The 23,667-nt window shown below is 44.9% G+C and overlaps 1 protein-coding gene across 1 annotated transcript in view; it reads right to left on the bottom strand.

Moving 5' to 3' along the window:
- The window catches only part of LOC142785388 (lissencephaly-1 homolog), a 62,508-nt gene that overhangs the window by 28,617 nt on the left and 10,224 nt on the right, over window positions 1-23,667 (bottom strand). The window contains exons 4-6 of the mRNA XM_075883868.1: window positions 12,805-12,879; window positions 12,154-12,360; window positions 8,824-8,920 (exon numbers count right to left, since the gene is read on the bottom strand). Coding sequence (XP_075739983.1) covers window positions 8,824-8,920; window positions 12,154-12,360; window positions 12,805-12,879 — 379 coding nt within the window. The remainder of the gene's footprint in view (window positions 1-8,823; window positions 8,921-12,153; window positions 12,361-12,804; window positions 12,880-23,667) is intronic.

Genomic DNA, 23,667 nt, shown 5'->3' with positions numbered 1-23,667 from the left:
AGTCCGGTGCGCGGAGGCGCGCTATGCGGCTTGTACGATCATCGAAATTACGCTATTCTGCTGCGGGTGCCAACTGCGTAGACGCTTGCAGCGACGGAACTGTGTTGTCGGCTGTCGCCAGTCGAGAATCCGACACATCGAGTGTGGCTGGAGCCGCAAATGCACCGAGTGTTTCAGAGATCGCCGGGCTCGACACGTGCTCCGAATCGATGCCATCCAGTGTGACACCGAGTGCTTCTGATATCGCCGGACCCAGCACTTCGTCTGAATCGGTGCCATCGAGCGTGACACCGAGTGCTTCCGATATCGCCGGACCCAGCACTTCGTCTGAATCGGTGCCGCCATCGAGCGTGAGTGGACCGTCGCTTCATCTGCGGACGCGTTTCCTAATGAAGGAAGAAATCGATGCGAATGCGAAACGTCGTGACGCCGTTCGCGCTGAACTCGAGTCTACGCCGGCGACGCAGAAGAAATTTCAACTGATGCAGCCGGCTCTTGCACCTGCAGTGACAAGTGAGGGCGAACATTTTTCGCTCGGTCAAATGAACATCTTTAACGCCGTGCTCAGCCGCACAGTGTGCAAAGAATGTTTGAAAGGTGCTATGACTGTCCGAGAGAGCACCAAGATTGGACTTGCAACAAAACTTGAAGTCGTGTGCGCCTCTTGTGGCACCGTCGATAAATTATGGACATCACCCCGCAAAAAGGACACGCAGGCCTTCGATGTAAATGTTCGCGCCATAATGGCTATAAAGCAAATAGGCAAGGGGCAAACAGCTCTTAATAACTTTTGGGCTGCCATGAACGTCTCTTACAGAGGTCTTCACCACAAGACGTTTCAAAAGCACTTGAAAGAGACGTTCAGGAAGCCAGAGGCCACCGCTTTGGAGAAGTTTTACGCTGATTCTGCTACAGCAGTGATCAAAACATATAAAGAAATGAACCCCAGCTTCTGCAAGGACATCACCGTAGTGTACGATGGCACATGGCATAAGCGGGGTCACACATCACACATCGGAATGGGATCGGTAATTGACTTCTTTACAGGTCTCATCTTGGATGCTATAGTTCTTTCAAACCACTGCCTTGGATGCCAAACAGGGCCCAAACCTGGAGATGCAGCATACGAAAGCTGGCAGAAGCACCACATTCGCCAGAAAAACACAGACGCAAAATCGGGAAGCATGGAAGTGGAGGCAGGCTTGACTCTCTTTGGGCGGTCTGTATCCAAGCATGGCCTGCGGTACACCACTCTTGTGTCCGATGGAGACAGCCGTACCTTTGCTGCCCTCACAGAAGAGAATGTGTACGGGCTAGTGCCAATTGTAAAAGAAGAATGTCTGAACCATGTTCAGAAAAGGATTGGAAGTGCTCTTCGAAACATTGTGCAGAAAAGTGATAAGCCACTGAGTGGGAAGGCGAAGCTGACTAAAGCCCTCATTGAAAAGCTGACAGGATATTAAGGTTGGGCCCTGAAAAACAATTCAACTGACCTAACAGCCATGCAGCGTGCAGTGATGGCAACATATCACCACGTCACATCGACTGACCAGGACCCTCACCATGAAATTTGCCCAGAGGGGGCAACAATCGTGGTGCCGCCATAGAGCTGCAGAGGCAAAGCGTGAGCCACAGCCAAAACATAAACACAGCCTACCGGACTATGTCGCTGCAGCTATGCTGCCCATCTACGAAAGACTGTCACAAAAGTCGCTTCTTCAGCGCTGCCTGGGAGCAAAGACGCAAAATGCATCAGAATCATTCCACTCCTTTCTGTGGTCTCTGATGCCGAAGGAACAACACTCATCCTTGATCGCGGTAGAAACAGCACTGCATGAAGCAGTGCTGCGCTACAATGCCGGCTGCTGCAAAGCAACCCAAGTGATATCGGACTCCATTGGACTTCAACCAGGTCATCTGGCCATCCAGCAAGCTCGTGAAAAAGACGCTTTATGCCTAAAAAAGAATTCTAAAAGACACCAAGAGAAGATGGAGGCCAGGCAAAAGAAGAAAAGAGTGCGCCAGGACACTTCTAGCTACTGTGCTGGAGCTTTTTGAAGAAAACACGTGTTTTGAACTTTCTCGCCCTGTTTTCTCGGAACGGATTTTTTTGCTAGTTGCGGTGCTGAGGGAAGCAAGAACTTGAAAACCGTTCATCAGATTTGTGTGCCGTTTTTTTTTATTCTGTTCCTGAATGACCTTGCAAGGGCGTAACAAGCTTCTTTTTTTGAAAATTGGTGCTGTTAATTTATAATAAACAATTAATTTTTGATGAATCTGGTCATTACTGGTTACATCAAATTCAAAGTTGCGTGAAAATTTGGGGGGGGGGGATTAAAAAAAAACGGCTTTTTAGCGCCCTGGGATAGCTATCAAGGAATGACCACAAATAATTTCAGCTTTCTACTATGTCCTGGGATTTCTCACGACTCTTCCTCAGGCACCCATGTGAAGCACTCAGTTAAACCTCAATAACTCTGGAACTAAGAGACACAGCTTCGTGAAACTTAGCAGTTGTGCTAGTTTTATTGTAGTGAACAACCTCTGAAAGTTTCATCCAGATATCTTAAAAAATAAAAAAGTTCCGTCTCCAGGGTAGCCTCCCCTCTTAAATGGAACTGCTGCTTAAATGGAACAGCTGCCTCTATCACAATTGGTTTCGTACCTGAGTTCTGCACCCCTGTATCTGAATTCTGCACCCAATAAATGGAACTCCTGTTAAACTAAACATTTTCCTGTCCCCTTCAGGTTCCGTTTAACGAGAGTCTGCCGTACTTCTATACTGTTTTAGGTCAACATAACGATTACATTCTTCTGGAAACCTGTGGCTCCATTCTCTGTCAATCAGTACGATGTTCCCCACAGATTGAATGGAGCAACATTTTGCAAACGACACATCAGTGGCTCGCAAAATGGACAAGCATCTGCATGAAAGTGATGTCCCAAGTTAGGCATTTATACTGTTCTCAAAAGCAATCAGAAAAAATGGTTATGTCCGATCTGTTTTGCAACAGTAGCTGAAACTACCCACATACCTAAAAAATTTGATTGTGTCATGGCTAGACAAGAAGTCAAATTTTTTGTTGTGTTTGTGCAGTGTACACTGTCTGCACATAAACCTTAAACATAATGCTCTCACACTGCCTTTAGAGCTAACTACTACTACGACTACTTATGCCAAGGCCGCTATAACTTCTAATACCAGTGGAATAAATAAAGGCTTTCAGTACGTGAAGGTACAGTACGCGCACAATTTTCAAGATCTCAATCTCGAAACGTTTCCTGCCCACAAGATCGGAAATACCGATCAATGTTGTTGCTTAGAAATTCCAGCAACATAACACCATGTACTTGGAGAAAAAAGAATGACAACACGTCTATTATCGACTATATGCACTTGCACATGTTGGTATCATCAGTGATTTGCTTTCTGCTTCTTATGAAGAGTGATGGCACGCAAAAAGCAGCTAACAGAGCTTCAGGTGACTCCGGCCCTCTCCAATTTTCATTTCCTTTGGCTGGCAGTGTACTAAGTGCTCTACAGGCACAATACTGCATTTAACACAGTGTTTGATGTGCTGCTATCATAGCAATAGCAAACAAACAAGTAGTTCTGTTTCTAATAATGCCTGCAGCCAACAGTGAACTGATGCACATGCTCTGAACTGCCGATTTTATTACAGTCCGTCCCGGATATATCAAACTCTGATCCACTCAAAGCTCGACATAACAAAGTTGCATCTAACTCGAAAATAAGTTTGTATACAAAAATTTATTCCCAATACTATAGCTATTGAAAGGCTATATTTCATTTACTTCGTTTTCAACAATACTTCGCTATATAGAGATTCGTTATATCAAGATATGAGTGCATATTGAATTACTGGCTATATCGAAATCCCATTGAGACATACAGAATGAAATGAAACGAGAGAAAAGGCAGCGAGATCGATCAAATCTGTAAAGCCCGGTTTTCTACATTGAACACCCCATTCGAAACTATAAGGCTGGTATACAGGTATTACGAGTTAATGCACGCCAAAAGCCTGTTTATACACGCACGTGTGTATTATATATACATGTCGTATTTACCCATTCCAAACGCACACCTTTTTTTGTGAAAAATAGATCTTAATATCGTACGCACGTTAGATTCTGGCACAGATGTTTCAACTGGCCCATAGCTGTACTTTTTGTTTTCGGGTCACGTAAGTTAGGCCCGCATTGGAATTGGGAAGATGCAGTATATATACATATGTATACACACACACACAGTAGACTCTTGTTAATGAAACCTGAAGAGACCAGGAAAATATGTTAAATTTAGCAAGAGTTCCGTTTACTGAGTGGTGAACATGGGTACAGAATACCTGCCTGAAATCAAACACAGCAGAAGCAATTCTGTTTAGGCAGTAGTTGCGTTTAACAGATTTCCGTTATGTGAGAGTCTACTGCGTGTGTGCGTGTTCCTATATATATATATATATATATATATACAAACTGAAGAAGTTTTTCCAATGGGCCAAGTGTACTTAGAGAAGAGACACAACTTTGCGGTTTTGTCTTATATTTCCAACGGTTTCTACCAATGAACTGGTCTTCCTCAGGATTAGTGAATATATATATATATATATATATATATATATATATATATATATAAAAGAAAGACGCGTATGTATATATATATAAAAGAAAAAAGTGTATACTTAAGGGCTCATTTTTTTCGTGTTTTCAGACTATATTAATGAAATCTAACAGACAATATTACCAAGGAAAGTATAGGGTAGGTTGTTAGACCGAATTGTAAGGTAAATGTGAAGAAAGAAAAGTGTGTGAAAAGATAACTTGCCGTAGGCAGGTTCAGTTCCTGCCCACGGCAAGTTTTATTTCACCCACTTTTCTGTCTTCACATTTACCTTACAATTCGGTCTAACAACCTACCCTATACTTTCCTGGGCATTATTGTCTGTTATATTTCATATATATAAATACAGAGAAAGAAGCGTATACTTAAGGGCTCGTTTTTCCGTGTTTAGCAAAATATCAAGATTTCGCGCGCGTGCGTGTGTGTGTATATACAGCCGAGCCTACATATAACGGCCCCACTTAAGACGAACTTTCCCTTAAAATGAACAATATCGGCGTGACCGTCAAAATATACATTGGTTCAATGGCACAAAATCGCACTTACAACGAACGTCTCGAGCGCCACTGATCGGTTACAGCGAACGGAGTCAGCGATTTGCAGACTTCCCGGGAAACCAATTTCGACCACCGATCAGGCATCGGCGACGTGCCCATACATTCTTATTGTTAAACGCCGATTCTCCCTCCGCGCCCCTCTAGTTGCTGCTCTCCCCGATTGCTTTTTATTACGCACCCCTCCGTCCTTTGTCCCCCAGCTACTCTGAGCAACCTGCATTACCAGACGCGGCCCGTGTTTTCACACTGCCACTGATCTTTCGAAAACCGGTCGGCCACGTATCCTGTTTTTGATCGCTGGTACTGTCGTTGGCGTCACCGGCCTGGAGTGACCAGACCATTTGCCAACATCGTCGGCCACCGACTGTATCCGAAGTCTGCGTCTAGTGCACGTGCATACGTTACCCCACCGACTCTGATAATTTGCGATCCGTTTCGTGTTTAAGACTTGTTCTCGCTCACTTCGCACTTAACTCAGCATGCCTTGCGCGCGCATGCGGAAGCGCGAAAACGGCTGTTAATTTGTGCGGAACGAATTGCAAAATATCAAAGTTCGCGAGGCCACGCAAACCCGCCGGCGGAACAAAACGATTTCTTGATCACTGCCGCCGATTCCAACTGGAAACGCGCCCAGAGCTGTTCAACGCGTGCGCGCGTAATGCTCGCTCTTGGTGTGTATGTGTGGTCATGATGGCCGACGGGAGGACTAGCACGCTTTTTCGTGTCGCTCAAAAAAAATGTCAGAAGTGTGACCGCTTGGCTTGAGCGTAATCCGCGTGTTAGGTGCCGCATTGCGGAGCGTTCGCTCATAGCTGCTGACCACCTGGCAGCCAACTTGCCACTTCGGGCGTCCCGGTATTCAGCTGTGAAGATGGTGAATATTTCGTGGGTGGCGGTGACGGCTACATGTGCGCGAAGCCGACTTCGTCGATCGTCGGGCCCGATGCTGAGCCTGAAGCTTCCGAACAGGACCACTGCGGCGGCGATTTGTGGCAGCGCGTCGTCGACTCCGACCTGGGAGAGCGAGTGGGATATCTGTTGCGATGATTTAATTACGGCCGATGATGATGCCGACACTGCGGAACCGTTCACGGGTTGGGGCATTGTGAAGGAAGTACATGGCGAGAGCGATTTGGAGGAATCGGATTGCGAGAACGACGAAGCTTTGGAGCCAGCGCCTCATGCAGCTTATGCCATGGGCCTCGGCGAACGAGCAGCCTGCCGTTTTAAATGAACTCGAGACCGCCCTTATCGTTTCTGCTCTTCGAAACACGTGCATTACGGACTTTTTGGGGCAAAAAAAGTTACTGTTTTCACTCGCAACTTTTTTTTAAAAGCTGTGTTACATTTACTACGAACTTCGGGATACAGCGAACGGATGCCGCGTCCCGCTCAGGTTCGTTATAAGCGGGCTGGACTGTGTGTGTATGTATATATATATATATATATATATATATATATATATATATATATCAAATAGCCATAGCAACTGCACACTTTCTTTTGATGGCAGCACACTTATCAGAGCTTCTGAAGCGCACGCTATAAGAACTAGCTACACACATCCGTGCAAAAAAGAAGCAGGCAGATAAGGCCAAGGCAACCCAAAGACCTCCCACTTGCCAGCTGTGTAAACTGAAGGATCACGAACAAACACACGCTACAAAAAGAGAAACTGAGAAGCCCCTTCCCTGACCCGCATTTCCAATTCTGGCCTGCTGTACATCTATGGGGGCTCAGCCACTGGGATAGGAAAAGGCAGTTACAGCCTCTTAAGGTTCTTCATAGTCAAGCACAATTTTCTTTTTTTGACAATTTATCCTTTAGCTCCTACTTGTTTACTAACTCACCTGAAATCTGATAATTGTTTGGGTTCCTCAAATTTTTGAAGCCAGTAGAACGTGCTCACTTAACATCAAGCATGCAGAACAAATGCTTCATCATTAACCTAAAACAAAAGTAAAAATAAGCAGTGTGGCCTTGCTTCTCTAGAAATTGACAATCAGTGCCTTAGCATTAACAAGATTTATTTGTGGAAGTACTGCATATTATACACTTAAGTTGAGAATAATAATCGAGCTTTGTGTCTCATCTTCCAAGATTAATTTCCAAGGCTGGTAAGTGGTAATTGATCTTAGACATTGTAACAAGTGCAAAGGAGCACTAACACTAGAGACACAGATTTCGTTTCCCTTGCACTTGTCAAAGTTTCCATAGCCAACCAACCTCCTTTTAAGGGCAAAGCTTCTTATGGCGTGGCTCGTGCACCCCCATTGTAGTGCGTGACCTGTGGCACATACCTGCCCTCGGGCACATATCTGCATGTCCACATGTTAACGTAGCATGGTGTCGTTATTACGGTCTCTGCGTTAACGAAGCGCTGACAGCAGAAATGTGGTGCATACTCTCGTTTAGTCCTTAGATTGTTTGGTGGATGGCGGTACTTGAAGTGTTCACTAGATGGACGGATGGACGCACGGATGGACAGGCTGACAAGCAGACAAACACATGGATGGACGGACAGATGCATGCACAGACAGGCGCATGAACGATGAACTGATGCACAGACGGATGGATGCACGAACGGCACATGTACGGACGGACGCAAGCACGGATGGATTGACGGATGCTTAACCCCACTTATCCATTCATTTTGTGGATATGCTGCGATTTTTTTTCAATGCGACCTTCACAGTGGAAAAGCAGTCACTAATTGCAAATAATACCCCATACAAAAAGGTTTAATTAAACGTTCCTCTATCACTGACCAGTTGATTCATCACTGATGTGTGCCCACACAGACTGAATAAATGTAACAATCCCACATTTTTTGAAGGTCTCTGGAAAACACCACATAATTTTCTTGATTACCTGTAATATAAAAAGGGGCTAATTAAACAAGCCTTATCAGGCAGCATGAATGCAAGAACTGCTACAATGTAAGGCAGCGCAGAACACAGTTGTGCAACAAAATGATCAAAGCGAGAATCACCAACAAAATGTCAAGACTCCACGGTTTAATGGCATCCTTCCAGCCTTGCTGCAAAAATGTTGTACAAAATCAGTTGTCTTAGTGGAGAAACTTTGATGAAGCAAATCCACCTTGCATTTACAGATGATAATCGGTTCATATTACATTCTGTTGGCGAAGCTTACCCTTGGCAGCTCCTCAAACACTGAAAACCGGCCTGTTTTGTTCTGCCCTTGGCACCGTTTGTTTTCTAAGCTAACACCCACTTGAAAGTTTCTGCTTTGTCATCTGTTCCCACACTTTGGCAACTGTTGCCTCACAGATAGAAATCAATGCCTGGAGTTTTACGTGCCACAACCGCGACCCGATTATAAGGCATGCTGCAGTGGAGGGCTCCAGAAATTTTTGACTCAAATATGTTCTTTTGTGAGCACTGACATCACACAACTTACCGACCTCTAGCACCGCACCTCCACTGAAATGCAACTACTGCCACTGGAATTCTAAACCACAACTTTCGGGTCAGCAGTCAAGCACTTACTACAGTATCACTGCAACTAACCCCACCAACAAGTCATACAATGCACACATGGCAACAAACTTTTGCTGTGCACAAAAAAAAAAAAAAAGGAACCAGTTCCCAACCCTACCTAGAAACTTCCCAGTGTGGTCAAACCCCAAGTCTTGCACAGAGTCCGTGTGGCCCTTTAGCGTTCGTTCGAAGTCTCCAGTCTCGTAATCCCAGACCTAGGCAAATCAGGTGAGAAAAGAAAGGTCAAGCACCATGGGCGCACTACATCGACCTGTCACTGAAATGCCAGAAGCAAAGGTAGGCAACAACAAAAAGCATCAACAGTTCCAAATCATTCTGCACCAAAAGCAGTTTACCAAAACCACAGCAAAATATGGGAACAAGAAATCACTACTGCTGCTTTTCACGCAACCGGTGTCCTGCAATTTGCTGTATTGCAGGCATGCAATTTCTAAGGTGCCAGCTGTTGCCAGTCCCAGGCAGAGTTAAGGCACCACAAGGTAAATGAAGATAGAAAAAAACATCTCAAGGGCATCAAAATACTCTAAAATGACGTCATTCAGCTTGGTTAATACTTAAACCGACCGCAGTGCAAGTAAACGAAATCACACGACTACTGGGTGCCAAGATTTTCCCATGGTACCTGGGTATAGTGTCCCGCCTTTTGCGTATTTGCACTGCAATCACTTCGTTGCAACAAAAGTGCTGAAGTATCCTTTCTTCAAAGAGAACGGTGACACTTATGAATTACATGAAGCAGCTTGCAATACCTCGAATGTAATTTATTAGCATGCTTAGGATATTTCGTGGGAATATTAAGCACCGATAAAGACAAAGATACATGCATAAGACATTGCATTAAAAAAAACTTCCAAAATGACATCTTTGTTTCAACTTTAAGAGCCTCACCAGCAGGTTAGTTTTAGCCACAGATTAAGGATTTCTTGACATGACAACGCTGACAACTTCAGAACTTCTAACTTCTACTATCAGAATGGCTTCCCATTTGAAGTGGAGACTGTACTTGGCGGTAATGTATGTTCCTTATTCCAAAAAGAGCACACAAACACAACTGTCTAATTAAAAAATTGGCATTGTACACCACTAGAACCATCAGTCCAATTGCCACCAACTGCAGGATTGCCCAGACAGCAGCCGCAGAGAAGTTGAGGTTTCTGATGGACTATAATTCGGATGTGCAGGCACACATAACAGAGAAGTTTGGGCTTGTAACGGATTAGGATTGTGGCATTCGTGCACATGTTGCTAACAAGAATAGCAAAACGACCGAAAGGGAATGCTTATATTCGACTAAATGCGAGGGCCGAGCAGAACAAATCTTTGGATAAAAAGTCACATTAAAGTAGAGTAAGTATAATAATTCACTAAGGTACGTGGGTTTGAGGACAATATATATCCTTATTGATGTGATAGAGCACTAGCGCTGACAACCTCTCCGTTTTGTACTTCATGAACACAAAAATTATGGCTTCCATTCTAGCCTTACAAACATGAACTCATTTCGTAGTTCATGGTTTGTGTGTGTGCCCTTCCTCATTATGCCACCCACATGGCCCAAAAACAATGTTCAGCAAACATGTAGGAACTGCAAATATCTTTAGTTTTCTCCCCTCGACAGAAAATTATCCTAGAGTAAGTGCACCAAATGGGGCTGCAGATTGGCAATGAGGGTGGCGATTTGGGCTTGTTGGTATGGTTGCATGATGATGGATGGTAGCGCAGACAACGAACACGGACAAGAGAAGGCACATAGACACAACACAGCGCTAACTTTCAACAACAGTTTATTACACGCAGATCTCCGTGGTGTATGCGATCCACCACGCCAACGTCGCACGTGCGTAGCTCTAAAAACCATCAAATATAACCAACGCGCGTGTTCCAATACTTTACAATTTTATATTTTTCAATCTTTTTTTACTTTTTCTTTCTTCCTTTTATCCCATGTTACCACAAACCCTATCGCGAATACATGTAATCAAGTTCCTTATCTGTCAACACCACTGATGGGCTGCTCACACACGTGTCACCTAGCTCTGCAATTCTGCCGGCCTCCAATACCAACCGCGTCATCTCGTGCCTACTTCTATTGATTATAACCGTTTCCTTGAATTTCGGTGTGCACTTACATCTCTGGCAATGAAGGGAAAGAAAACCATCAGGAACAACACTATTTACTTTGTTATTGTGCTCGCGCAAGCGATCGTTTATGCATCTACTGGTCTGACCGATATAACACTTTCCACAAGTAAGTGGAATGAGGTATACAACACACATGATGCACTCCACAAATAGGTTTCTATGTTTCTTTTGGCATACATTTGATTTTCCCTTGTCTGGTCTTGTGCTTCTGCAAAGACTCACCAACTTATTGGGTGCCGAGAAAACTACGTTAGTGCCACATTTTTCCGCAATCTTTTTTATCCTGTGAGAAACCTTATGCATGTATGGAATTACGGCAAAACTTTCCTTTCTTGAGCTCACCCTATCCATCCCTTCACATCTTTTCTCCAGCACTTTTCTGAAGGATTGCTGAAGGATTGCACAGAAAAGTGCTGGAGAAAAGATGTGAAGGGATGGATAGGGTGAGCTCAAGAAAGGAAAGTTTTGCCGTAATTCCATACATGCATAAGGTTTCTCACAGGATAAAAAAGATTGCGGAAAAATGTGGCACTAACGTAGTTTTCTCGGCACCCAATAAGTTGGTGAGTCTTTGCAGAAGCACAAGACCAGACAAGGGAAAATCAAATGTATGCCAAAAGAAACATAGAAACCTATTTGTGGAGTGCATCATGTGTGTTGTATACCTCATTCCACTTACTTGTGGAAAGTGTTATATCGGTCAGACCAGTAGATGCATAAACGATCGCTTGCGCGAGCACAATAACAAAGTAAATAGTGTTGTTCCTGATGGTTTTCTTTCCCTTCATTGCCAGAGATGTAAGTGCACACCGAAATTCAAGGAAACGGTTATAATCAATAGAAGTAGGCACGAGATGACGCGGTTGGTATTGGAGGCCGGCAGAATTGCAGAGCTAGGTGACACGTGTGTGAGCAGCCCATCAGTGGTGTTGACAGATAAGGAACTTGATTACATGTATTCGCGATAGGGTTTGTGGTAACATGGGATAAAAGGAAGAAAGAAAAAGTAAAAAAAGATTGAAAAATATAAAATTGTAAAGTATTGGAACACGCGCGTTGGTTATATTTGATGGTTTTTAGAGCTACGCACGTGCGACGTTGGCGTGGTGGATCGCATACACCACGGAGATCTGCGTGTAATAAACTGTTGTTGAAAGTTAGCGCTGTGTTGTGTCTATGTGCCTTCTCTTGTCCGTGTTCGTTGTCTGCGCTACCATCCATCATCATGCAGATTGGCAGTCTCAATCCGTAATCTGTCTGAATGGGGCAGGAATGGAGGACCGACCTTGATAGAGGCGTCTTCTGAGGCGGAGACAACCACACTGTAGACAGGGTGGAAGGCCACCCGAGTGACTGGTGACCGGTGGCCCGTGAGGGCATGCCGCTCGGGAGGCCTGGGAATCCATTCTGTAGGGGACCGCTTTTCCCGTGTGGGTGCGCCCGAAATGTACTCTTTCTCGGCCTCTGCCAGTCTACTCTCCAGTTCCATCACCTGCACAGCGCAATGACAAGCACGCTACGGGAAACCAACTACAGCAGCAGCACAATGCGAGAGAAAAGCAGAAAAAGTTTCTTTACAGACATATGCATCTGCATTTATGACAAAGTTAAATATTGGTAATTCATACAGCCTGGACTTTACAACGGCCATTTCAGGCTACTTTCATGGTCATATTGGCATCCACCAATAATGACTGCTGTAACTGTTGTGAGCACGGACCTTGTGTAGTTCACATATTTGACTAAATTATGACAGTACAGTTAGCGACCACTTTAGACTACTTTCCCCAATTAAAAAATCCTTTCGCCCGTCATCACTGCAAGTTCAAAACATCAACCTTAAATTTAACTGGAACAAATCCTTTGAAGTAGTCCAACAGCCCTTAAATGTGTGAAGAACGCTATTGCTCAAGAAAGAATCAAGAAAAAAACCTACCTTCTTCTGCAACCTGATTACAGACGTCCATTTCTTTTCGAGAAGGCCAGCGTACTTCTTGTCTATGTCGCCAGGCTGTATAGCGAGGAGGAGAGAAGAAAATGAATGAGCAAACATTCAAAGCCGCAGCAAAAGCAACACCCCCCCCCCCCCCCCCCCAAGTCAACCCCGACAAATCATGCTGCTCTGCTTATGATATGCAACAATACGTAATGCTTCCTTAAAAAATGAGAGCAGCCCCGACTAACTTCATGTACAAAACAAAGTGTAGGAGGCAAAATCTTATCTAACTGAACCTAAGGAAGTAAAAGAAATAGGTTCAACTTAAGGAGTCTTCTTTCATTAGGTTCAAATGTCATTTAGAGCAACGAATGCCACTTGACACATGGTGGTGCTACACAGGAAAAAGTGTCAATCATTCACGATATTGATGCTGATAATTAGAAAAAAACTGGCCAGAAAAGTTGAGCAAGGTACATCTAGAGTGACAGAAAAGTGAAGTTATTCATTTTAAAAGGCATGCTGGAAGTTGCTCCACTAAATAAATATTCACAGAAATGGTGTATTGTGAATACATGGCCAGCATAAGCCTATACAATATGCTTAGCCAGTAGCCACAGCCGATAGAATGAACACAGGCCCCATGACATGCACGACATGACGAGAAAAAAAAATGGTTAAAGAAACATAGGGGTCTACTCAGGTTTTCTAGAGTGCAAAGTAACAGATGTCCACATAGCATAGTTTGTGGCGCGACCACACACTTAGAAACCTAAAGCGTTCAGTGTTAGTCCACTTTATAGCACAGTCTCGCATGCGTCCATGTAGGCAAACAGCTTGCGACAGATTTGCCGTAGCCCTACGAGAGCAAACGTCTCTGCCTGGGTTCATTGCACTCACGCAGCTGATGCCATTGCTGCACATACACGCATACACCAACACAGAGGCATCTGTTTGTCCACATCATGGCCGACAGGGCCAGTGCAGAGACGCCACTGAGATGAAGAGTAAAGAGATTTTTACAACAGCTTTGCATACTCCTGTCTTCGTTCAAATGATAGATGCTTAAAAAAAACAGTGCTAATAGCGTGTTTCTATAGATGCGGGTCAAATTGATAATGCCTCTTTTTAAGTGGTCTCTGGGGTAGAGTATGCATTCGGTTCAACTGTGATAGCGAATATGTTTCTCAACTCATTCGATTGCTTAAGTCATTTAATTCTAATGACATTTTATATCGACGTGTTGCCGCCGTGAAATGTCATTAGATGCGAATGTCATTTCATTCAAATGACATTAAAATGTCCAGTGTGACAGGGGTATAACACTGTTGTCATAAGTGCTAGGCACCATAAGTGAATACAGCAGTTTTTTTGTGTTCAACACAATTTGGCCGAAAATTATCTGATCTGTTTTTCAACTCCTATCTCATCTCTAGAACTAAAATTTTGTTCCTGTTGCATTTCAAATGATGGCCTTGCAATAAAATGACTTGAGTGTGCACCTTAGAATGTAGTGTCTATTCAAACCGTAGAATTTTTCCGTCGATGCACAAAAGCAATACCTGGCTCCCTAATGCATAAGCTTCCGTTGATGCAGTAAAATAGCAAGAGAAAGTACAGCATTTTTTTTTTTCCATAATTAGTGTATGTGAGTGAAATAAACTGTGTGTGAATGAAACAAGTGCTGTAAAGATATTGCAGAGGTTAAGTTTGACAATGATGCTTAAAAGCTGTCGGTTTTTAATCCTGTGTGCTAGCGGTTTGTAAGCGTTGTGTGCTAATATTGTGGTAGAAATGGCAGATTCGTTTCATGAAATAGATGGGCAATGTAACTGCACTGAGAAATTTAACAACTGCATCAACAGAAGCTTGCGCATTAGTGAGCCAGGTATTGCTTTTGTGCATGTACAAAAAATTCTATGATTTGAACAGACACTATATTCTAATGATGATGATATATGTTGTTTAATGGCGCAAGGGCCATTGATGGCTAAAGAGCGCCAGGAAATGATATCGGATGAGAGCAATGGTTATGATAAATGGCTGTAAAAGGGCCTAAAGTTCTGCGCTCTAAAGATGCGTAAGACATATATTTATTAAAATCATGAAAGTGAAGTGAAGCATGCCTGGTGAGAATGGGTCTTTAGTTGTCATGACATCATAAAATAGAAGTGTTATATTAACACCGATTTCTCGCCAGCGCCCTTGGTCCCAATAGCCGGAAGACAGGTGCTCTTTTGGATGTAGCATCCACAGCAGCAGCCTCCTTTCGGAGGCCGTGCTACCGATCACTCGAGTAGATAACATGGAAAGTATTTACTTCCTTTAAGAATGCATTCAATGCATTACACTTAAAAAGAGGTTCGCGACCAATAAACATAGCTGGGTGAAGGGGTATGTGTTCCTTGTACGCTAGTGTAAAATGTTTTTTCCTGTAAGCCTCTAGCTCAGAGCATTCAAGGAGTATGTGAAGTACGATAAGTGGACGGCCACATCTGTGACAGCTGGGTGGGTCACCACCAGACAAAAGGTGTGTGTGCGTGCTGTGTGTGTGTCCTATTGCCGACAGAGACTGACCTCTGTGCGGCGTGTTTTCGACGTGGGTGGCCAGTTACCGAGGTATGGTTTAATCAAGTGTAACTTGTTACGAGTTTGTTGATCCCATAACTTCTGCCAGTAAGCCCTGCGCTTTTTTCGTATGTTTGGTTTTAGGTCCATTATAGGGACAGTAACTGAAGAGTTGGCGGAGCTTCTGTTAATTGACGTGGCGAGCTGGTCGGCCAACACATTTCCTTCGATCTCGCGATGTCCTGGCACCCAGCACACGACGATATGTTGCTTGGAAGTATAGGCCGCGCAGAGTACTGAATAGAGGGATATAATTACAGGTTTTTTGTGTTTTTTAAGATTTTTCAACGCTTTTACGACACTGAGAGAGTCTGTGTATATAACTACCCTTGGCGTATTCAATTCTTTGATGTGTTTAACGGCTACGAATAACGCATAAGCCTCGGCTGTAAAAATGCTTGCGCTGTGCTGGTGGACAGAACGCCGGCATCCGAGAAGGATGGGCCAACCGCCGCATAGGACACGCGAGTATGGGATTTGGATGCATCAGTATAATATTCTGGACAGTCATATTTATGTTGCAGCTCTAAGAAATACATCCGAATGTGTATGGGGGAGGCATGCTTTGTGACAGCTACGAAAGATGTATCACAGTTTATAACCTGCCACTGCCATGGCGGGAGCCGCAGAGCGGGGGGGCTGAGGTGGTATTCAAGCAGTGGGACATCTGTTTCTTCAGCTAGGTCTCTAACACGCAGCGAGAAAGGGCGTGCCATTGCGGGTCGATTGTAAAAAAGTTGAGAGCTGGACAGGTCGTTGATGGTGGAATATGCAGGTTGCTCACTGTTCGCATTTACTTTAAGGAAATATATGAAGGAAGAATATGTTCTCTGCAGATGGAGTGACCAATCGTCCGACTCTACATAAAGGCTTTCAACTGGGCTTGTTCTAAAGGCTCCTGTGGACAGACGGATGCCTTGATGATGAACAGGGTCCAACATTTTCAGAGCGCTTGGCGTGGCAGAGTGATAGACTATTGCCCCATACTCAAGACGTGAGCGTATAAGGCTTCTATACAGATTCATGAGGCACTTTCTGTCGCTGCCCCACGTTGTTCGTGACAGCACCTTTAGGATATTCATTGTTTTCAAGCATTTATTTTTAAGATGTTTTATGTGCGGTACAAAGGTTAACTTTGCATCTAAAATTATACCTAGGAACTTATGTTCTGTGTTTACGGGTAGACGCTCACCCTTAAGGACCAGTTCAGGATCAGGGTGCAAGCCTCTTTTTCGTGAAAAAAGGACACAGGTGCTTTTCTGTGGGTTCAGTTTGAACCCGTTTTCATCAGCCCATTTGGATATCTTATTAAGGGCGAGCTGAACCTGTCGCTCACAGATCCCAAGAGAACACGATTGAAAACCTATCTGCACATCGTCGACATATGTTGTATAAAAGATATTTCGTGGGATGTACAGAAGGAGAGAATTCATTTTTATAATAAAGAGCGTACAGCTGAGCACCCCACCCTGTGGCACTCCGGTTTCCTGTACAAATGTTCGGGACAGAACATTGCTCACTCTAACGCGGAAGGTACGATCAGACAGCTTTCAATGACACTGAACATATTACCGTGTATACCTATGTGTGAGAGGTCTCTCAATATTCCAAACCTCCACGTAGTATCGTAGGCCTTCTCCATGTCGAGAAACACAGATAAGAAAAACTGATTATGAACAAAAGCCTCACGTATGTGTGCCTCGATACGTATAAGATGGTCGGTGGTAGATCGGCCCTCTCTAAACCTGCACTGGTATGGGTCGAGCAATTTGTTTCTAAGTAGTGGAGTAAGCGGCAATTGATCATTTTTTCAAATAGTTTGCAGAGGCAGCTTGTTAATGCTATAGGTCTGTAACTTGATACAGTAGAGGGATCCTTTCCCTGCTTCAAAATTGGAATTATAATAGCCTCCTTCCAGGAGGAGGGGATCACACCTGAAAACCATATGCGATTATAAAGACAGAGGAGGGTTTCTTTAGTTTCGGAGGGTAGTTCCTTCAGCATCGCGTACATTACATTGTCAGAACCTGGGGTAGATGTATTACAGCAGCCGAGTGCTGTTCGCAGTTCTGCTAAGCAGAATGGTTGATTATATGCCTCATTTCTTGTGGATTTTCTTTCTAACTTTTGTTTTTCTATTCGTGCCCTGTGATTCTGAAAGGATTCGGAGTAGCGTGAGGAGCTCGATATCTGTTCGAAATGTGTGCCAAGAAAGTTGGCTTGATCCTCCAAGCTTTCCCCAAGGCTATTTACTAGTGGAAGGCAATACGTTTGTTGGCCCTTAATTTTCTTTACCTTATTCCACACTTTTCCCTCATCTGTGTACGAGTTGATACTCGATATAAACTTTGTCCAGCTCTCTCGTCTAGCTTGTCGACGCGTTCTCCTTTCCTGCGATTTGACCCGCTTGAAATTTTCCAGGTTTTCTGCTGTAGGGGAATCGCGAAGCAACGCCCAAGCTTTGTTCTGAGTGGTCCGTGCTTTCCTGCATGCGTCGTTCCACCATGGGACTCGCCGTTTAGAAGACATGCCGCTCGTTTTGGCAATACATTTAGATGCGGCATCAAGTATAAAAGCTGCAAAATACGTGACAGCGCATCTATGGTCAGGGCAGACAGCTCAGTCCATGTCATGTGTGTAAGAGTTCTAAACCCTTCCCAATCAGCTGAGTTCAATCTTCCATCGAGGAACCTGCGGGGGTAGTTGATCTTTGTTCGGCGCACTCAGGATGATTGGGAAGTGGTCACTACCATAAGGGTTTTTAAGAACTTTCCACTTAAAAACAGGTAAAAGGGACAGTGATGAAAAGCTAAGATTTATGGAGGAGTACGTGTTGTTTGCAAGGCTAAAATACGTAGGCTCCTTTATATTTAAAAGACATAAACTAGAAGAGAAAAGGAGCTGCTCAATGAGACGCCCTCGCGCATCACAGTGAGCATCGCCCCACAGGACATTGTGTGCATTAAAATCGCCTAGAACCAGAAACAGCTCTGGGAGTTCTAATAATGACTCTAGATCCTGTCTGTGTAGCTGTTGATGCGGTGGTATGTACACAGACCATATGGTAATGAGTTTGTTAAAAAGTACAGCTCGAATGGCCACTGCCTCAAGGGCTGTTTGGAGCTTCAAATGCTGGCATGCTATACTACGATCAGCTATAATGGCTACACCGCCAGATAGTACGACAGCATCCTCCCGGTCTTTTCGGAAAATAATATATTGTCGTAGGAAGTCCTTGTGCTTAGGAGTTAAGTGCGTTTCTTGCACACATAGCACTTTCGCGTTAAACTTACTCAGAAGTTCCTGGACGTCATCTAAATTTCTAAGTATTCCCCTAACGTTCCACTGTACGATTTTGTCCATAGTGGGAAAAAAAAAGGAAAAAAGTGCTGTGTGCAGAAAAGACGGAGATTAGCTCATTTTACAGGGCCTTTGTCAGGCCCTGTAATCGGTGTTCTGTCTTTTTTGGGGCGGTCGAGAGAAGCTCGCCGCTCCTTCTGCGCTTCCTGCGCCGTTTGGCTTGAACTGGTGTCCATAGCCTCTTGCGAAGCACTGGACGCCCGCTCTACAGAGCGATCTGTGCGTCGCTTAGACTTCGCCTCGATCGACGAAGTCTTTGTCCCCACCGAGCTGGGGGTCGATAAAGCCCCCTTGGCCTCGTGATTGCCCTGGCTGCTGTTAGAGCTTGTCGAGGTCACTAGTGTGGACAGGCTGAATCTGGGCAGGGCAGCGCTAGCTGCTCCCGCCGTAGGGGCTTGTGGCATTGGCCTCGGCACGCTAGGCGAGGTCCGGGCAAATGCCAAGGGCCTTTGCGGTGCCGCCCCTCGTTGCACCACTTCGGCGAAAGGTGTTTTTAGTGCCAATGTTAGTGAGACCCGTTGTCTTGCTTCCCTGAATGTGATATTTTCCTTTACTTTTATAGTTATTATTTCTTTTTCTTTTTTCCAGGCTGGGCACGCTCTGGAGTATGCGGGGTGACTACCTTCGCAGTTAGCACAGAGGGCCTCATCATGACTACAATCATCAGCACTGTGGCCGGTTGTGCCACACTTAGCACAGATCAGCTGCCCTCGGCAGCTCTGGGATGCATGACCAAATCGCTGGTATTTGAAACAACGCCTCGGGTTCGGAATGAAGGGTCGGACATGGAGTTTTATATAGCCAGTTTCGAGAGTCTCAGGTAGGGTGGTTGAGTTGAAGGTGAGTATTAAGTGCTTTGTTGCTATTTCGTTGTTGTTGCGTCTGATTATGATGCGCAGGACATGTATTACACCTTGGTCCTTCCATCCATCAAGAAGCTCTTCTTCACTCAGTGTCATCAAATCTTCGTCCGATACCACGCCCTTCACTGTATTCATTGTTCGATGTGCACTCACAGAGACGGGGATGTTACCAAAGGCTACGAGGTGCGAGAGTTTATTGTACTGTTCCTTGTCTTTTAATTCGAGAAGCAGATCTCCACTTGCCATCTTCGTGGCCTTATAACCGGTTCCAATGGTCTCTCTCAAGCACTTGGCCACAAGGAAGGGTGAGATTGCTCTAGCTTTTGTAGATGATTGTTCGCAGTGGAGGACATGGTATTTTGGGAAAGTTTCACTGTTTTTCGACCAAAGTAGTGAAGTTGCGTCGGTGCGTACCCTTTTCGAGGCACGATCAATTAGAGAGGGGGTCGAGGATCCCATGGGAAAATGTGTATTTTTCGGTAACGGCGCCTACCACCCACCATGGAGTCCAACAAGGGGACGTGGCAGAGCATGTGGGCATGTCTGCGCAACGCCAGCAGTACGCAGTTACTATAGCCCAATATGGTTTACCCTAGTTTGGATAGCCACACAAGGTTAACCCTTGCCGCCAGGAAAAACAGAAGTAAATTGAAGAGAGGAGAGATCAGGAAAGATTGAAAGTAAGAGGGAAAGACGAAGATGAAGAGAGGCAGAGACAGGAAAAGGCGACTGCCGATTTCCCCTGAGTGGGTCAGCCCAGGGGTGCCGTCTACGTGAAGCCGGGGCCAAAGGGGTGTGTTGCCTCTGCCGGGGGGCCTTAAAGGTCCAATCACCCAGCCTCGGCTCAACCCCCAGGATCCCCTTTTCCCCGGACACGGCAAAGCCACGCACAGCTAGGCGTGGGAGGGAGTAGAAACTCCCCCGTTAGCTCGGGTCCGTGGTGTCGCTACACACCAAACGCCTACTTGCGCAGGTGCCCCTGCGGGACACTTTATTCTAATAGTTAGTTAGGTGCACACTCAAGTCATTTGATTGCAAGGCCATCATTTGACATGCAACAGGAACAAAATTTTAGTTCCAGAGATAGCAGTTGAAAAACAAATCAGATGATTTTCGGCTAAATTGTGTTGAAGTGCGAAAGCACTGCCGTATTCACTTCATGGAGCCTAGCACTTATTGCAACAGTGTTATAACCCCTGTCACATTGGACATTTTGTTGAGAGCGAAGAGATCATTTTTTGTGGCACGCTTGAACTTGTCGACACATTGAGTTGGTCTTTTTTTTTTCTTCTCGCAAGTGGTTTTTCGTAGTACTTGATTTTCAAGAATGTTGTTGAGTTGGGACGGGAACCATGCGGTCAGCATCCTAGGGCGAGCAAAGCTTAGAGCTCGTGGTTTGTGGGCCAGGCCCGAAGCGAGTAAGGAAGACTCATGGGTGGACCAATTTTCTGTAAATAGCTTCTCTTTTGGGCTCAGGGAGCCGGGCATCGTTGCTGTTTAGTATTGCGGCTTGACGCCCGGGCGTCGTGACACCATCCAGGACGGTGGACGCCGATCGCTTGGTAAGCTGCTGTGTGCGGCGAGCGATAAGGCCACCTTACAGAGTGGATGTCTCCTTGGGGCTGCCTCTTTTACGCCTGGGCTGGGTGGATGCCGCTTTATGTCAAGCGATTCATTAGGCCTAAGGCTCTGCGCAGCCACCTGTCGCACGTGGCAAAACTAGGTAGACCATGGCGTTGAGGTGTTGCACTCTGCTCCCCTCACCTTTTTTTTTATCTTGCAGTGCATGAGTTAAGAAAAGTGACCTTTTTTTGTTGTTTGAGCTGGCGTCTCGGCCGTTGCCGATGCATTAGCTAGCAGTAGTGACGATCGTATCATGTGGGCGAGGAGCCCGAAGCTCTCTTTGCCCTAGTGCATTGTTCTTTCTAGTGTTTTGAATGAACGCAACGGGAGTGATGTAACCCGCAATAACTTGCAATAAACATGGCACAACTAGGTAGATTTGTGGCGTTGAGGTGTTGCACTCTGCTTCCCTCACCACCGACACTAGCAAAGAAGTCCCCCTAGACCTACTCTACCCCGGCTCTAACAAAAGCTTGTACCGAACTGCGAAAACTGTCGTCCGATGCTCCAAGAGCCCCACGTTGGGCAGCCCGAGGGGTCTCGAGTTGGAGAGTGCCACGCCACGCTCTTGGAGTCAACGGACACAGTAGACACGTTCGAAACAAACCAAACAACAACACACATTTATTTAGCTACTTTTTGATTGACAATATCCTCAGCCGAATTATTAGAACAACAATCGTGATCGACACGCTAAGACATCCTTACACAATATTAAACAACACTCGACAACACAACAAGCACAAGAACACACTCCAGGCAGCGTCGCCGGCACTTGACTTACCACAAGGGCCCCCGGTGCCGCCCACCGGGGACCCACGCGAGAGAGAACCATTCGCGTCAACCAGCACCCGCCTATGAGGAAACCAGCTTATTCCTTGCACACCGCCACCAAGGCTTCCCGCCAGGCATCGCCGCTGGCGTTAACGCTCTAGTAACCATGATGATGATGGTGGCGATAAATGCTCACGAGCACAACGCCATCTACCGCCTAGTAGTTGTAACCCGAAATGAGACTTCTGTGCGAGACACATGCACCACGCGGCGCAAACAACTTTACAGGGAATGTCAGCACCTCACCACAGTACAACTGAAATTACACAAATTCATTATTCTATTTACTGCATGACTATATCCAATATGCTGTTACTCAACTCGCATCTTGTATGATTATCAATTTATTTTTCTTTCTCAAGTTTTTTTTTTGTTTCCATTTTATAATTCATTGTGTGTTGAATGTACACAGACATATGCACAGTATAATCTTGTATTTCTTGCAGTGTTGTGCAGCCTCAAGGCCTTGTTTCACATGTATAAGGGAGTCGTTACAATCATTTCTTCCTTCAAGTTTGAACTTTTCATTTGATTTTTTCACTCTGCTTTCACAGATTTGTGCTATGGTACTAAGATTGCTAGCTCAACTTTTTACTGAAATAAAAATGTTGCCTTGCTTCCAACTTGAGAGGGATAACGATTCTAGCAAAGCCCATCGGAGGCTTTTTGACCCTCAGCATAGCGAATGCTGGAAATGAAAAAAGTTTCAAAGTTTCGTGCATGAAAGTTCCTTGGTGAAGGTTGTCAAGATTTTTTATGCCTTCATGTTCGCATATATATCACAAGTTTCTTCCATTGAACTTTCACTTGTTAGACAGCGCTTGTGTCATGCACTTTCCTGTGTTTTTTTGTGCGCTGATTGTGATGAGTATCTTTCAACTAGCCCAATTACTAAAGTTCCTTGGTCTAGTGAACACAATGCCTTTGTACATTGATTCTTCCCCATTCATACAACCATCACACTTTTTTTTTTGCTTCGTCACTGTAACGGGGAATAGCTCAGATGCTTCCCACTGAAAGCATTCATCCGGCTGTTGCGTGGAATTAACATACATAAATACTACCATTGAAGCTTCCCTGTTGGTGAACTGTTCATAAATGAAAGCTTAGACATGTTTTAGCAGTCGACCAAGACTCTTCAAGTACGCATGCGAAATATTGCCATCCCTGCAATCCACTTCCCTATAGACCAGATAGCACAGCACTCGAGGTACTCCCGAGACATCCGGTTCCTTCACTTTGCAATGATGGAATCCTTGCAACAGCCAGTGTAACGATAAAGGGATGCGACATGTAAAACAAGTGCAATGAAAAATGAATCAGTTTTTCCGAAAACAAGCATATGTTGTGCCAAGCAGTTTCGAAGCAGTCACTTTTTCCGATGTTTCGTAATGACTCTGCATGCAATGCCTTATTGGCCACAATTTGAGGGGCTTTTTTAGAACAAAATTTTGTCATGTCATCAATTTTGACTTCAGGTGTACCTCAAAAGCATATATTCCGCACAGCACTGTCTAAAGTGTTTACACCTTTGCTTCGAGTTTCGCCTCGGCTC

This window comes from Rhipicephalus microplus, unplaced genomic scaffold (genome assembly GCF_043290135.1).
Source record: "Rhipicephalus microplus isolate Deutch F79 unplaced genomic scaffold, USDA_Rmic scaffold_21, whole genome shotgun sequence".
Lineage (NCBI taxonomy): Eukaryota > Metazoa > Arthropoda > Arachnida > Ixodida > Ixodidae > Rhipicephalus > Rhipicephalus microplus.
Note: the sequence above shows the minus strand (reverse complement) of the source record. Positions and strands in the feature narration are given on the sequence as shown.